This window comes from Echinococcus granulosus, assembly GCF_000524195.1.
Source record: "Echinococcus granulosus chromosome Unknown EG_S00061, whole genome shotgun sequence".
NCBI lineage: Eukaryota > Metazoa > Platyhelminthes > Cestoda > Cyclophyllidea > Taeniidae > Echinococcus > Echinococcus granulosus.
In genome coordinates this window covers 105,920-119,982 of record NW_020170441.1, presented here as the reverse complement: position 1 = coordinate 119,982, position 14,063 = coordinate 105,920, and the positions used below count along the sequence as shown (strand labels likewise).

Sequence of the window (14,063 nt, the reverse complement as noted above, 5' to 3'; positions counted from 1 at the left end):
CATATTTTCTAGGCCAATGTGGCTGGAAATGTTCAATTTGAAGGAAGGGGGAGAAGTTTTGTTTTCTTGGACACACCACATGTCAAAATAGAAGTAGTACAGTTCCTAAAGAAGTCGGCATCTTAACGGGAGGTTGTATTGAATTGCATGAAGTAGGCCGCCGTTGGCTTATACTTGTACACCTAAAATAGATAGGAAAGTCTAGAAGCTAGAATAACGATTAACAAACCATTCAAAATTCAAATTCACTTATATTCTTTGAATTGGTAGCTGGTTGAGTGAGAAGCATTGACGTGTCAGAATTAATTAAGTCCTCTGTTCTAAGCAAAGCAAAATAGGGTCATTCGAACATTGCTACGACTTTACCTGCTGCTTTGAAAGGATTTTGTTCAGAATAGACTATTTTTGGGTCCGGGATAATTCACAATTTGGAGATAATATAACATACGAATAAAGATAATGATATGAGCAAGAACATTCCGCAAAATAAATGCTCACCTCCTCATTTAGATATTTTTGAAAGGCTCTCTGATCCTTTGCAAGGAGCATATTCTCCTGAGCTATCTGCTCTCGATAGCCACGCGCCTGCCGTTCCAGGTTTCGCTCAAGGAGGAGGCTAACTTTGCTCGCCTTTACACGTTCACTGTCAAATTGGCTGTTCAATTGTTTCTCCTCTGCTTCTCTACACTGTTCCAAAATTAAAGCCCCCAGTTAAACGATACACAACAAGCTTAACTGAAAAAATATGCGGTGAAATTGCAAAAGTCCAAATTCAAAGATTTGCAATAGCGTAAACTGCTCTCGCAAACGCTACTGAAACGCAGAGGTTTACATATTAACCCACATCAGTCTTAATTTAGAAAAAATATTTGAAATTTCGATACCTAGCGGGATCCAAATCTAACTTGATGCAAGCGGTGAGTTTGATGTGTCAGGACCAAGGGTCTCTCTTCTCAATAGTTAAAAGTCAAATCCGTAATTCTTATTGCATACTCCTAACAGATTAAAGACTGATCCCTCGGCTGGTTCATTTGTCAAGTAAAATATATTTCTGAACATATTTTTCTTGAATGAACCACCACATTAAGACATTTTCGACGTTCGTCTGAAAGCGGTAGACGAATAGAAAGGATTCAGTGAAAAGCCGAGAGAAACACACCACTTTTTCGCGGATTTGTTGGCACTGTTTTTGACGAATTTCGGCAAGCTGTTCGGGTGAAAAGCCCTTGTAGCGGTCGGGGCAGATACGATGCGGTCCGAAGGCAGAAATGGCCTGAGCGGGGTTCTCAGTGAGGAGATCGGAATTGATGCAGTTGAGAATCTCTCGGGCATTCGCCTCCTCCTCGCACCGTCGCTGGGCGCGATCCGCATCCGCGCGCTCCGCCGCCAGCGCTTCGTTGTAGCGCCGCACCGCACACTGCACTGCACGACGGCACGCCGCCTCCGCCCGTGCCATCGCCTGCACTCGTCCATCCATCTCCCGTCCGTACAGCGCCTGCAGACTTCATGTTGAAGCACAGTCGTATTTACGATGAAGCTCATAGTCGGATATAAATACCTACATAGCATAGTTTGCAAATGCCTATGGGTCGGCGGGTAGAAGGGCTGTGAATATAACAGTGGTGAGTAGACTTAAGCAATATAAAAAATTAGAGTTATTCTGTTTGATCAATAAAGGGAAGCATTTTGCTATGCATAAAACTATTTTTTTACAGGATTCTCATCGATGTCAAATGCGCATTTATGGCTATCGAAAAAATGGACAAATGTAACTATTTATAATTGTTTTTGGTCTAATCTATATTAAGTAGGCTGCAAATTTGCTCCAGCGTCCAAAACACAATCCTTCTGAATTGTAATTTGACCGATAGGAATTACAGATATTTCAAGTGATCCGGTTGTTTACTTAAAAGGAAACACAAAAGGCACGTTGAAAATCGGGATAGACATTTTTTGGTCATCACCGAACACCAGTTTTGGTTGATGGTCTACTATATTTGCCACCTTGAGAAAGACCAATCTAAATTTATTTATGGCCGGCTGGCCTAACCATTTGGGGCAATCTTTTCAACAACTAAAGAGGCAGATTCTCAGCATAGTTATCAAAAAGTACTTGCAAAATTGACCATCCAAGGTGCCTGTACTGAGTGTCAATGCCCTTTGCCGTTTCTTAAAAATGAATATAGAATTGCATCATTGTATTGTTTAAATGAGGCTTAGTTTTGCAGTAGTAAAATTCAAAATGAGCCAAAGAAGGCGAACCATACTGTTCATCATGCTTTCTAGCACATTCAGCCCTATTCCGTTCCTCGATTTGCCGATCAAACCAAATCTGCATTTGTTCCTGTTGGAACTTCTCCCTCGATTTTTTCGTAAGATCCTCGCCAACAAACTTCTGTATAGATGAGACTCCGCATCTAGGGTCATCATCCGAGATGCGAGCCGGCCTATCCTTTTTCTTTGCATCTGGGTCATTGAGGTCAAATTCACGACGAGAGCTCGACTGTTGATGTAATAATCGAAATTCATTAAGGGCTCGATTCAATTCCCTCTGGTCTTTGTGCTGACGCTTCTCCAAGAGGACTGCAATTTTGTCATTGCGTTCAACATCTTTACCTGATCAATCATGCAAACCAGTGACAATAACGCGGGGTAGTTCAAAATCTGTTAGGTTCTGCTTATTACCCTACAACAATTCATTATTGAGGACATTTACCCAGATTCACACGAATGCACATCCAATTCAAAACAAATTCCCCAAACTTTAAAATACGCTCTTGAAACAGTTAAAACATACAATTACGAGTAAATTTTGACGGGGTAAATAGGAGAATGTTGTCATTATGATTACTGACATACCGTAAGCTATGTCTCTGCAGCGTTCATGCTCTTCACGCTCTCTCTTATCCTTCACCTGTCGTGCTAGGGCACACTCATCAACCTAGGAAAAAAATCGAGCTTGCCTTTTAAGTAAAAGGCAAAAACCATGTCAACTGATTTTTAACTAAATTAAATAAGTTGTCAAAATGATCCTGCTCAAATTGACTACTTTAAGCAAAAAGGGGAATGCACACAGGTTACCCTGCATGGAAGAGTATAATACCGCATAGGAAAAATGTGGCACAATCTGCGTTTCTGTTTAATTAGGCTAGCGATGGCATGAGTTAATTCAATAAAATAGGCATGAATTTTGATATGTAGCACAGGAAGAAGCAACTTTAAAGAACCTGAATACTAAACAATCCAAAAAAGCATTCTGCCCTATTACATTTTAAAAAATATTTTAGATTCCAAGTATCTATTCGCCCGGAGCAACTAAAAGATGCATAAAAACCATTTTTCTAAAAAGGAAACTTGCAGTTAGAACTTGTTTAAGGACACATTACGAGACAAACACTTTACGGTTTGTGAGTATAGACATTGGATTCAAACGATAAAGCATAGTTATAATGACTCAATTTATAGAATGGATATGAAATGGCCTAAACTGTTGGCAAATACAAGAAAAATTAAGTCAAATGCAATCCGAATTGAACCACCACACCCAAAGTTTACCTGTGACAAATTAGTTCATAATAAGGGCTAATAAATATATATTATAGCAAAATTGCAAGATCCAGTGGGACTCAGAGGGGTATATAGAAAAAAGGGCGGTGTGAAATAGAACACTCAGGCCAACCCCTATGAGTCGAATCCGTTCATTGAAAATCCTAGCTTTTCTTTGTTCTTCAAAAACCCGACGCCTTTCGATTGCTGCTGCTTCCTTTCTGTCGATCGGCAGATTTATACTGCTCATTACTACAATCACTAGTCCGCCGAGTCCATTTTACATGACAATTTTCGAGGCTGCTTAAATAAAACAAATAAATAAGCCAATGCTGAAACATAACACCTACATTCGTTCCAGTACTAAAAAATAGGTTGTTTAGTATTGTGATAACCTATGAAATTTCACTTATAGGTCCTTATGCGATTCGATCAAAATACCAATAAAATCGTTGATACTTCAGTTGAGAGTAACTTTAAAAAAGTCAAAAGTGTGTAATGGATGGTGGCTAAACAAACAACATTGAAAATTGGTGCCAGTATTTTCTGCAGTTTGACACAGAATTGGTGCGTCTATTTTTTATTTGTGGTTAAGTTAGACATTATCTAATGTGATGAAGACGAAGAGTACAAATATATGCCAATATATATGCCTAGTAAGTATTGCCGACTATTTTTGTTATAAATGCCTTATATTTTCCCCGATAATGCGAGAGTCACGGTTGGTTTATTTGGTAAAGTTGACCCGTTAGATCGAAGGTTTTTCAGGATATACTAGAGTTTCCGTTGATTGATTTGAATCAGTTACGGAAAGCGTGTTTTTTAGGCTGTCCAGAAAGCTATACTATTAGGTCTGTGGTTTGGAAATTGCTTCTAAACTATCTTCCTCTCCAAAAGTCGCTGTGGGATTGCACGCTGTCGAAAGCGCGGACGGAGTATGAGGGCTTTCTTATGGAATTTGTGGCTAACAAGTCGAGGTTGGACAAGTCTGCCGATCATGTAATCTCCTTTTACCTCCAATTCTTTCTTAGCCTTTGAGTAGTGATCCCTGCAGTAACTGGCGTGAATACTTTGATGACAACAGAATTCTGCTGCAGATAAATAAGGACTGCCGTCGGCTATACCCAGAACTTGATTTTTTTCGGCGCCCAACTCAGTATCCGTGTAACGAGGCTTTTTCCGTAAATGTCAGCGTTTCTGACTTGCGCAATCGCATTGAAACTGAACTAACCCGTGTAAGCATCCTGGGTGATTAAATTGTTTACTGACGTCCATATTTTCTTTGTGACTGGAGTTGTGTGGGGCTTTCTTTTGCGTCATATAGAGTTGGTATGTTTGATTCATGTCCCTAGTCTTCTATAAAGTTGGTAAACTAGGTGATGGATTCCATATTTGATTATGCCTTACAAGAAGGAGTTCTTTGTCTTATTGGATCCCATTTTAGTCACATGATGTTGCAGCGAATACTATTGGTGCCCTGAAGCTGGTGACCAGTTGCGATAGCATCCGGGGTTCAAACTCCTTGTTGCGGGCGGCGTGCGACGAGTCTTTCGTAAAAGACGGGTCTACTGACGATGCGCAAAGTAATGAACTATCTGGTCGTCTGGAGATGCACTGGGAGGTGGTGCAACGCATCATATTCATTTTCTACAAAATTAACAAAGGTTCTTCCTATGTTCAGGGCATGAATGAAGTGGCTGGCCCTATCTACCACGTTTTTGCCAACCATCCCGATCCTGAGGAACGCCGTAAGTCTTCCAAGCTTTACACATCGGTGTGGATACCACTATTTTTTTTTGGGGTTGACACCATTTGTTATTTTGATGAAGAATGCCACTGCTCATTATTGATTCAAATATCTGTGTACATGGTCTCTTCCACAATTTTGGGCCCTTTTTCCGTATTCACTTCCATGTTATTAATTGCATTACTGTCTAATATACTGTTATGTTAAGATACATTCATAAATATTACTGTTTTAAAAGCTGCCAAGTAAACGTGCTGTTATTTGCTATAACAATAATTCACTGGATCAGCACTGGCTTTCTCTTGAAATGTGATCTGAGTATCGTGGTTATTGTGTATTTCTAAAAATCAAGATGATTTCTAAATTTTCAAGGCTTTGCCGAAGCGGATACATTTTTCTGCTTCAACAACCTGATGGCAGAAATTCAGAGTGTCTTCAATCGCAACTTTGATCAAGATATCGGGATCGGTGAGTTGTGCATTTTACTTGTGTCGTTCCCTCGGGTGCACGCTAGAGAAAAGTCATGGCAGTTTTGTGTTTTTTTTGTGGTTTCTCTGAAGTTTATTTTCGTGAAGATTTAACGAATCTTTTTTTATATCTCACCGATCTATTACAACGCGTAGTTTAGGTAGCAAGATGGAGCAGATGATGCATCTGCTAGAAGTTTTCGATCCTGAGCTCCTTCATCATCTCGATCGCCTCCATTTAGAACCTGCACATTTTGCTTTGCGTTGGATCACCCTCTTGCTCGCTCGCGAGTTTCTCCTTCCAGGTGATCACCCTTTTTTGATCTTTAGATGCCTCTGTTGATCATATCAGTCTCACTTAAAGCAATATAGCGCATAATATTTGAGTAACGCAGTGAGGGGTTTCTCGCACTTGGTAATGTGAGCCTTCTCCGATTTGATCTTTTTATTCCTTTAAGATGTTCTCCGACTTTGGGACTGCATTCTCGCTGACGAGCACCGATTCGATCTGGTCCTGTACATATGCTGTTCAATGCTCATGTAATGTTGCACGGTTTGTTGAGACTGCTTTTTTATTGACCCATCCCTTTTGGTCATGTAAATCACCCGTAAACAGCACCTGCCTTTTCGGCCATATAAATCCAATTAATGTGCAACATACACAGAGTGTACCGTTCGTATCCATTTCACTTTCAAAGGTTCTGCTTCTTTTCTACAGGTTAGTTAGAAGCAAATTGTTGGATTGTGATTTCCCTCGAGCCGTTCACCTCCTTCAGGTGGGCCATTCTTGTTAATTTAGGCGAAATATTCAGCAACCTTCATTATAGAGCATGTGATTACTGTACTAATGCATTTGGGACCCATTTACAACCCACTGATGTTTTTTATCACCCACAATTTATGTGCATTTTTTAGGCTTTTAGCATAACCACTTTTTTGCCGAGACCGAATTTTGTTTGGATGGTTTTTAATCATTAGAGTAATTAAAATACTTATTACTTCTCTCGTTAATAGCGCGCCGAAAGCACGAGGGTAATCCTTTTTCTTTATATTCATCCCACTTCTACTCTACCACAGGTCAGGAAAGGTAACAACTCTTCCTTTTCTGATTTGCAGAATTATCCGTACACCGACGTAGGATGCATAATTTCTCACGCGTTGGATTTGTATAATAATCATTGCGGGATTTGAAACCGTATTCATCAATCAATTCTGACTTATTCAATTGCATTTCTATCATATGTGATTCCCCTTCTTTTCTATAGCTTGATCAAATATAAGGTCCTCTTTCAAGCATGCGATCAGTTTCGTTTGTAGAAGTTTTGGTCATTATGGCGTTTTAGCATAAACAGTGCAGTTCGTGTCTGAATGATAGGACTGACAGGTTGGATTTTCTGCTCTCAGTTACATCAAAACCCTTTACTTGACGAACTTTGCATGGAAACCATTGAGCTTTTATCAAAGGGCGTCCCATAGCAAATAATAGGATAAATAATTACAGCAGGCCGTCCTCTCGTCGTTCTCATCGGAGGCAGCCGACTTGTCACTGGACCCTTTGCTCTGGACTGACTGTGTTCGAGCGGTGCCCCTGTACTGGATTTTTTAATCCCCAAGTGCTAATTTTCAGGGACATCTGTTTAACTTTTTTTTGGGTAAAGATTGTTGTCTCCATTTGGTAATGACTTGAATTGGCATATTTAGCTGGTTGCTCACTTTACCGGTGACACTTGCTTGGACGACAAAAGTAGTAATTGGGGCCAGCGTCAATGGGCATGCTTATAGGAAGCCGACACAGAGGAAGCAATACTACTGTGCTAGCAGGCGTTTCTTTAAAGCACAGTGAGATTGATCACAAAATATGTGGCAGATTAGGAAGGAGGGCGTCTTGTTGGTGGCGGTAGTGATTGGCTGTTGGTGTTACAGCGCGCTCAGGACGATGATGCGGTGAGGGTGGGAGTGGATAAATGGTGGTTGTCTACGGGGTCGCTAGTTTCCTGAGTGGCAAATTCCTTCGCTCTGTTGGCCCGGCTCCTCGGTTCTGGTGGACGGAAGAGGGGGTAGCAGAGGCGACAAATCCTTCGATGACGACGTCGGAGCCGGCGTGGATTGGCGATGGGACATTAGCTGGGTTCGATTGTACGTGTGTGACCCTGATGTGGAGCGTGATGATTGACTGAAATAAATGCAATGGAGTGATGAGTCATTGGCATGTTGTTTTCGAGCACCGCGGCCTAGATGCATTAACAAAACATTAGGATGGCTCGGGAGATCTAGGACTTCTAGAGACTCATACGCTGACAAACAAACTGTTCCTAGGAAGAATTCATGCTGATAATCAATGCTTTTCCTTCATTTATATCAATTTGATGTGTAAAATACTTTGAGAAATTGGATAAGAGGCACATAAATCGAAAAGACATCTTTATTTGCGCCTCCATGCTTTTCTGCTTAACCTACAATACTTACTTGGATTTTATTTGGAGGTTGTGCATGGGCTCACCTCTTTACCTTACAAAATAACAAATAAGTGCTTTATGACGTGCGATTCGATTGGAGGTGAGAGGATCATTGTTTTGGTTGATCATTGCTCAGGTTCTGGTGAAGGAGAGAGGAGGGTTTTACCTTTGCCGACTCCTACTGCCATAGCGATCGACAGTTTGAGTACCGCTAATGCCACCAAAGTAGAAGGCACTACGTTGGCCGAGGTCTCTAGTAGAGGCAACGAGCTCGTCATTGGCATTGGACACGTCGAGCTCTTCATCGTCGGAGTACTCGACGGTGTCAGTGTTTGGACCAGTGGCAGAGAAGTCATAGCCTTCGCTAGCTAGGGTCTGTCTATCGCGTAGCAAGCTTGCCGCAGCCTCACGACTCGCACTTAGACTGGCTCGCGTTCGCTCCACCTCCGCACTCAGGTCCGCATTGCGACGCTCTAGCTCAGCCACTCGCTGTGTGTACGTTTCCACGCTGTCCTGTAGCTCCCGGATCCGCCGCTTTAGATGACGGTTGTCCGTCGACGTTGCTGACTCGACCTTGTGCAGTTCCGACAACTCTTGCTACACAGTGCAACGCAGTAGGAGTGACTTCAAAATCAAACATCACAGGCCTCAAACCTATTTGGTGCATGTGAATTCTACAAATCATCATAGCAGTGTCTCAACGCGTTCCAGTAATCCATAATATATTCCAAACTATAATTTAGAAAGTGGTCCCAGTATTATAAGCCGTATGCACAACAAATAGTACAAAACAACATCGAATTGTAAACAATTCGAATGTTTCACTTGATTTACTGGTAGTATGATCACCGCACTAGGCATATGTGAAAGAAAGTGCCATAAGTACGTTCACTTACCTGAAGATTTTCGACCTTTTCTTTGTATACATCAAGATCAGCTTTGAGATCTGTCTCTCGTTTGTTCGCTGAGGTTTCGAGGTCACTTAGACGTTTTTCTAAGGCGCGCTTCTCTGCCTCCGCTTTGGTACTTGTCTCCATAAGGTGCAACTGAGCATCAAATAGCATATTTGAGTGAGATAAGAAGGGTTAGTGATTACTCTTTTTAACGAAAAAAAGTTCTGTAAAGCCCTGTTAGTTATCATAAATGCTTTAAAGGCACTGAAACGCTTTACCCATTTGTGGGTGAAAGTCCCTTACGCAAACTTTTTAGCATAAATACACCAAAACAATAGCCTTGCTTTTATGTCGGTGAAGTCTTTTTGGTAGGCAGCGCGCTCAAGTTTGAGGTCTTCGAGTTCGCGCTGTCGTGCTATCGAGGCCTCGCGTTCCGCACCCGCCTTGCCAGTCACCGAGGCGGCTTCACGCACCGCGGCGTCGCGCTCTCCTTCCAGCTGGGAGATGCGGTGCATCAGGCCCTGTCGCTCCTTTGTCAGGCTGCGCAAGCGCTGTTCGTTCTGCATGGCAACACCACATGTAATGACAATAAAATGGGTCGCATTAACCATGCACTCATTGTTTGTCAGAAACGGATGGGGCTCAACAAAACAACTCCTTTCCAGGATACTGTTGTAGTTCCACTTTCTACTAAACACATGACAAAAAGACCGAAAAGACAACATTCCGTTGTTTAGTCCATTTATAAAATGTGTGAGAAATACTAGACGGTGATGCCTACTGATAGGACATAAGTAAAACAGTGTACCTATTTTGTGCGTCAAGTTTGTTCACGCATAATGGCTGGCCTTTTTTAATAATGGTTATGGTTTTATTTAATCCATTCAGTAAAGAAAGTTGTATTTACTTTTAAGTACCTCAGACAAGTTTTATGAGTCCAAGCAGACATGTGGCTTGCACTGAACACTATAGTTTAACACGAAATATTGTTACTTCACCAAACAGTCGTCGCGATGTGAAAACTTTTGCATGCTTTATTGGCTCCACTTCCCATGAGTTCTAGCCATATATGCGCCGTTAGTCAGACCTTTGCTAAGTATCTGTAACGGCGAGGTCAACCCATCAAGCATTAATTTCATATGCTCAAAAAGGTCATTCAGACACCCCGTTCACTAATAAGTTGGTAATAAATTAGCATTGAGAATTTCATTTGGCTAAAAGTTATGGCACATAAGTAATCTCACGCACAACTTACGTCATCAAGAAGTTTGTTAGCGTTTTGCAATCGGACGTTAAGAATCTCCATATCAGAGCTTGTGTGACGTTGGCTGACTTCCAGCTGCGATATTTTCTCATCCTTTTCAACCAACTAAATAGTAGAGGGAGGTAACTAGATAATTCTCTCATTATCGACCATTAACGTAACCACTTATATGTGTAGGTCAGTTTACCTGCTCTTTCAGCTCTTCGGTGCTGTTCTCGCGTTTGTACTGTTCAAATTCCTCCCTTATTTGATCCAACTGCTTCTGATACTGACGACTTTCAGCAGCCAATCTGGCACGCGTGTCACGAAGCTCGTCACCGCCTTAAACACAAATTTGATGCAAATGTCAGTATTGGAGCCAATTTGTCTGAAAGAAGACAGACGCCGCCACCAACCACCATGCCAACTCGTACTAATTTTGCCCATTAAAGTTCATGAAGAAATTACATAAGGCAAAGTGTACCCCTGGATTTAGTGCGTCAAAGTATTCAAAAACCCGAAACCTTGGGTCGTACAAAAGTTGTTCATTGTCATGCACTCATGTGTAGCTAACAGTTCTTCCCATAATATTTGGAAAGAGGTTCGTACCGTTTTCGTTCCAATTCTGGTACTGATAAACCACCCATACTTCTTGCTAAAGCGCACACAGTGAATGATGAGAGTCTCCTGACAGAATTTTAATTGCCTTTAATTCCATCGATGACAAAACTTTAATCATGTACGTATAGATCCTACTAATTGCGATCTTGGATTAAAAGAAGGTGATAAGTGCTGACATTTCACCTGCAAGTAGAAGAGATCGAAAGTGATAGAAAATAGCGTATCAAATCACATCGCCTCCATCATAGCGAAGCACCTTATCACAGTTTGGTGCAGTTTTCTCCTGAGCTTGTGTACATAGTGATTTGTGAGGTGCATTAACGTACCGTTTTCGCTATCACTGAGATCAGGTTTTTGGCGGAGCTCCTCCACTTTGTTCTGCAAATCGAGACAACGCTTTTCGAGACCCTGTTTCTCTCGAGTCAGTTCTTCTACCACGTCGTCGAGCTCGCGCACCCGTCGAGTATGCGCCTGCTCGCGTTCCACCAACTCTTCCTCATGTTCGTCGCGTTGGCGCCGTACCTGACGCTGTAGGTTGGAGATCCTGTTGCGCATCTCCTGCGCCTCTAATTCTAGGTCTTCTCTGTATCCGATCTCATCGTCCAGCTTTTGCTGTAGCGCATGATATCTACTCTCCATCTCTTGTGTTCGACCCAGGTGGTAGTTCTCAATGTGTGACTGTGAATGGTAGATCGAGTTCATCGAGTGGTCGAGGGTGCCATCCAAGCCGAGGGAGCTGCTCCCCGGTCTATCGTTGGGAGAGAGGATATCATACTCACCGCCTTGACCTAATGGGGTATCCTTCAAGGTTTCATAGATCTCCGGGTTTTCCGTGAGAAAGCTGCGAATTCCTGCCAGTTTTTTCAAGGCGTTCATCCGTTCTCCTTGCTTCTGCAAGATAGGTTATGAGCTGCTCAGTAGGATACCGTAAATCTGGTTTTCGTGTAACATCACAGTGCAGCATGACTCACGTCATTAATCAGTTCTACGGAGGAGGGAAGCGGAGCGGCAGCGTAGGCATTGCTGACGGTGTTGGCAACGATAATGGGCTCGCCGGGAGTGCCAGGCTCGCTGGTGGAGGCGAGGCGACGTCGATCCAACTCGGCTTTCAGTCTATCTACCATACCGGTAAGGTTGTCCTCCGTCTCTCGCGCTTCTACCAATTGGCTGTTAGCCGCATCTAGCTCTCCGTTGAGGCGTTCCACGCGGAAGCTCTCCTGTGTCAGCATATTTTGCAGCTGTTCCACCCGTTCCGACAGCACACCAATCTACATTGAACCACATTTACATGATTATTCGCCATACTTTAGCTTTTAAAGATACTTTTTTAACTGCAAAACAATGCATCTAACGAGTGTTGATTTTACGGTTTTGGATGGTCAAAGCCAGTAACAGCGGCCCTTAATATGGAGCTACGTGAGATGTGGAAATTTCAGCTGACTGAATCAGCCAGGAACCAGGGAATATGATTGTGCACAGTATGCAATAATTTTTAGAATAGCTTTGTTCTTGTTTGTGTGATCTGCAGGCTAGGCGAGATGCTAAGGGTGCACCGATTTCTCACAGACTCCGTGTCTGGGATAATCAAAGTGGCGGGGTCGGGTCAAGGTGTGCGACACACCTGCAATGAGGACACCTTCTCGCCTTGTGCACCTGCGCAGAATCCCACAGGGTCAGTGAGAGTTGAAATGTTCACCGTAGTTAAGGTATCATTAATCTCACACTGAAGCTCCCACGCTGTGCTGAGAGTTATCCTACCCATCATAATAACACGGCTAGTGGAGCGAATTTATAGCAGGAGGTGAAACTTATGAAAGTGACACATGCGAGGTAAACTAACAGCAATTTAGTGGTTAGTAAAAGTGTAATTGAGAAAACGTAAAGCAGAAACCATAAAAATGCGGCAAGGTACACAATGCAACGCAATCAACTCTGCATTTATTCCGTAAGCACGTGCGTCCACAGCTTTTGAATCACCGTCGTCTTCGGTTTGTGACCACAACTTGGGGTCATTAGATCACGAGAAAGGCGGTTTTTGTGCGACATTTAAAGATCAACCGCCTGTAGCGCTGATGTTGAGAGGTGGTGCCAGCGTTTTCCAGAAATGCTGCGTTTTTGGCGTCATGAGCCACAAAAGGTATTTCCATGTTGGTTGAAAGATTGGTTCAGAAGTGCAATTAATGCACTTCAAATATTTATGAAAGATTTCTCATTTTTGCAGCCTTTATTTGGGCTTTCGTGAAGTTAATCCGTAAATCCCACTTGACAACCACATTTCACCTAGTGCTTCTTCAGGTCAATCCAATTCACTCTTCCTTCAAGTGGGGATTGATGGAGATGCGGTATTTTATTTCAAGGGAAGCGCTTTAACTTTGCAAATGGTATATGGAGGGAGATGATGGGAGGAACTCATCATTGTTTTAGACCTGGTACTTTTAAATGCCTAAGTTTAGGAAATACAGGAGGCTACCAGAGGCAGGCTTTTCAGCCTCTCCTACCTGCATTTAGCGCATCATTCAGACAGGAGGAAGAAATGAGAGGTTGGAGATTTACCTTCTCCTCGTAGTGTTGGCTGATGCGCGAGTTCTGTGCCTCCACATCCTCCCGTAGCAACTCCAACTGCTCGCGATAGAACTCCGCATTCTCCTTGGCCAGTTTGTACGATTTCTCTGTCATCGCGTCCATCGCGGTGTCAGCATCTTCAAGGTAGTCAAAGGAGTTCATGTATTCTTATAACGGAAAGTTATGTAACCGCTGAAAGCATCTACCAATATTCTCTTAGTTAAGGAAAGCCAAAATCACAGCCAATACTTCAGTCCAAATGGGGAACAAGCCTGCGAGTTTCGCCTCTATGAAGCGTGTTCCCTTGTAAGGGTAAAAATAAAAATCAGACCCCAGCCACAACCGTTGCTTTCACGGTTCTATATCGCATTCAGTTGTCTACTGTCAAAAGAAAGTGACGACCACATATCACGGAGGTACTTCACCAGAAAGTAAGGAGAATAAGGACGGGATGGGAGGGTACTTCGTTGTTCCCCGCCCTAAGGTGTAAATTATGCAAATCTTCTCATGGATCAGTATTTGGACAGG

The 14,063-nt window shown here is 42.6% G+C and overlaps 3 protein-coding genes across 3 annotated transcripts in view; 1 reads left to right on the top strand and 2 right to left on the bottom strand. All coding sequences in view use genetic code 11, as the record gives it.

Moving 5' to 3' along the window:
• Positions 1 to 122: 122 nt before the first annotated feature.
• EGR_06652 (RIB43A-like with coiled-coils protein 2) lies at positions 123 to 3,796 on the bottom strand (the record flags this gene model as incomplete). Its single annotated transcript, XM_024495901.1, has 6 exons — positions 123 to 182; positions 499 to 687; positions 1,160 to 1,502; positions 2,268 to 2,616; positions 2,860 to 2,941; positions 3,680 to 3,796. The coding sequence occupies 6 exons, from the start codon at positions 3,794 to 3,796 to the stop codon at positions 123 to 125; spliced, it is 1,140 nt and encodes a 379-aa protein (XP_024349667.1).
• A 457-nt stretch (positions 3,797 to 4,253) lies between these two features.
• Positions 4,254 to 6,951, top strand: EGR_06651 (TBC1 domain-containing protein; the record flags this gene model as incomplete). The annotated part of the gene is made up of 9 exons (XM_024495900.1): positions 4,254 to 4,267; positions 4,299 to 4,545; positions 4,578 to 4,781; positions 4,991 to 5,294; positions 5,666 to 5,761; positions 5,922 to 6,065; positions 6,091 to 6,098; positions 6,219 to 6,536; positions 6,877 to 6,951. The coding sequence occupies 9 exons, from the start codon at positions 4,254 to 4,256 to the stop codon at positions 6,949 to 6,951; spliced, it is 1,410 nt and encodes a 469-aa protein (XP_024349666.1).
• Positions 6,952 to 7,746: 795 nt separating this feature from the next.
• Positions 7,747 to 14,063, bottom strand: part of EGR_06650 (hypothetical protein) — a gene marked incomplete at both ends in the record, with an annotated part of 12,344 nt that continues 6,027 nt past the window's right edge. Inside the window, 8 exons of the mRNA XM_024495899.1 lie at positions 7,747 to 7,933; positions 8,383 to 8,813; positions 9,113 to 9,262; positions 10,365 to 10,478; positions 10,561 to 10,694; positions 11,300 to 11,864; positions 11,945 to 12,241; positions 13,527 to 13,672. Coding sequence (XP_024349665.1) covers positions 7,747 to 7,933; positions 8,383 to 8,813; positions 9,113 to 9,262; positions 10,365 to 10,478; positions 10,561 to 10,694; positions 11,300 to 11,864; positions 11,945 to 12,241; positions 13,527 to 13,672 — 2,024 coding nt within the window. The remainder of the gene's footprint in view (positions 7,934 to 8,382; positions 8,814 to 9,112; positions 9,263 to 10,364; positions 10,479 to 10,560; positions 10,695 to 11,299; positions 11,865 to 11,944; positions 12,242 to 13,526; positions 13,673 to 14,063) is intronic.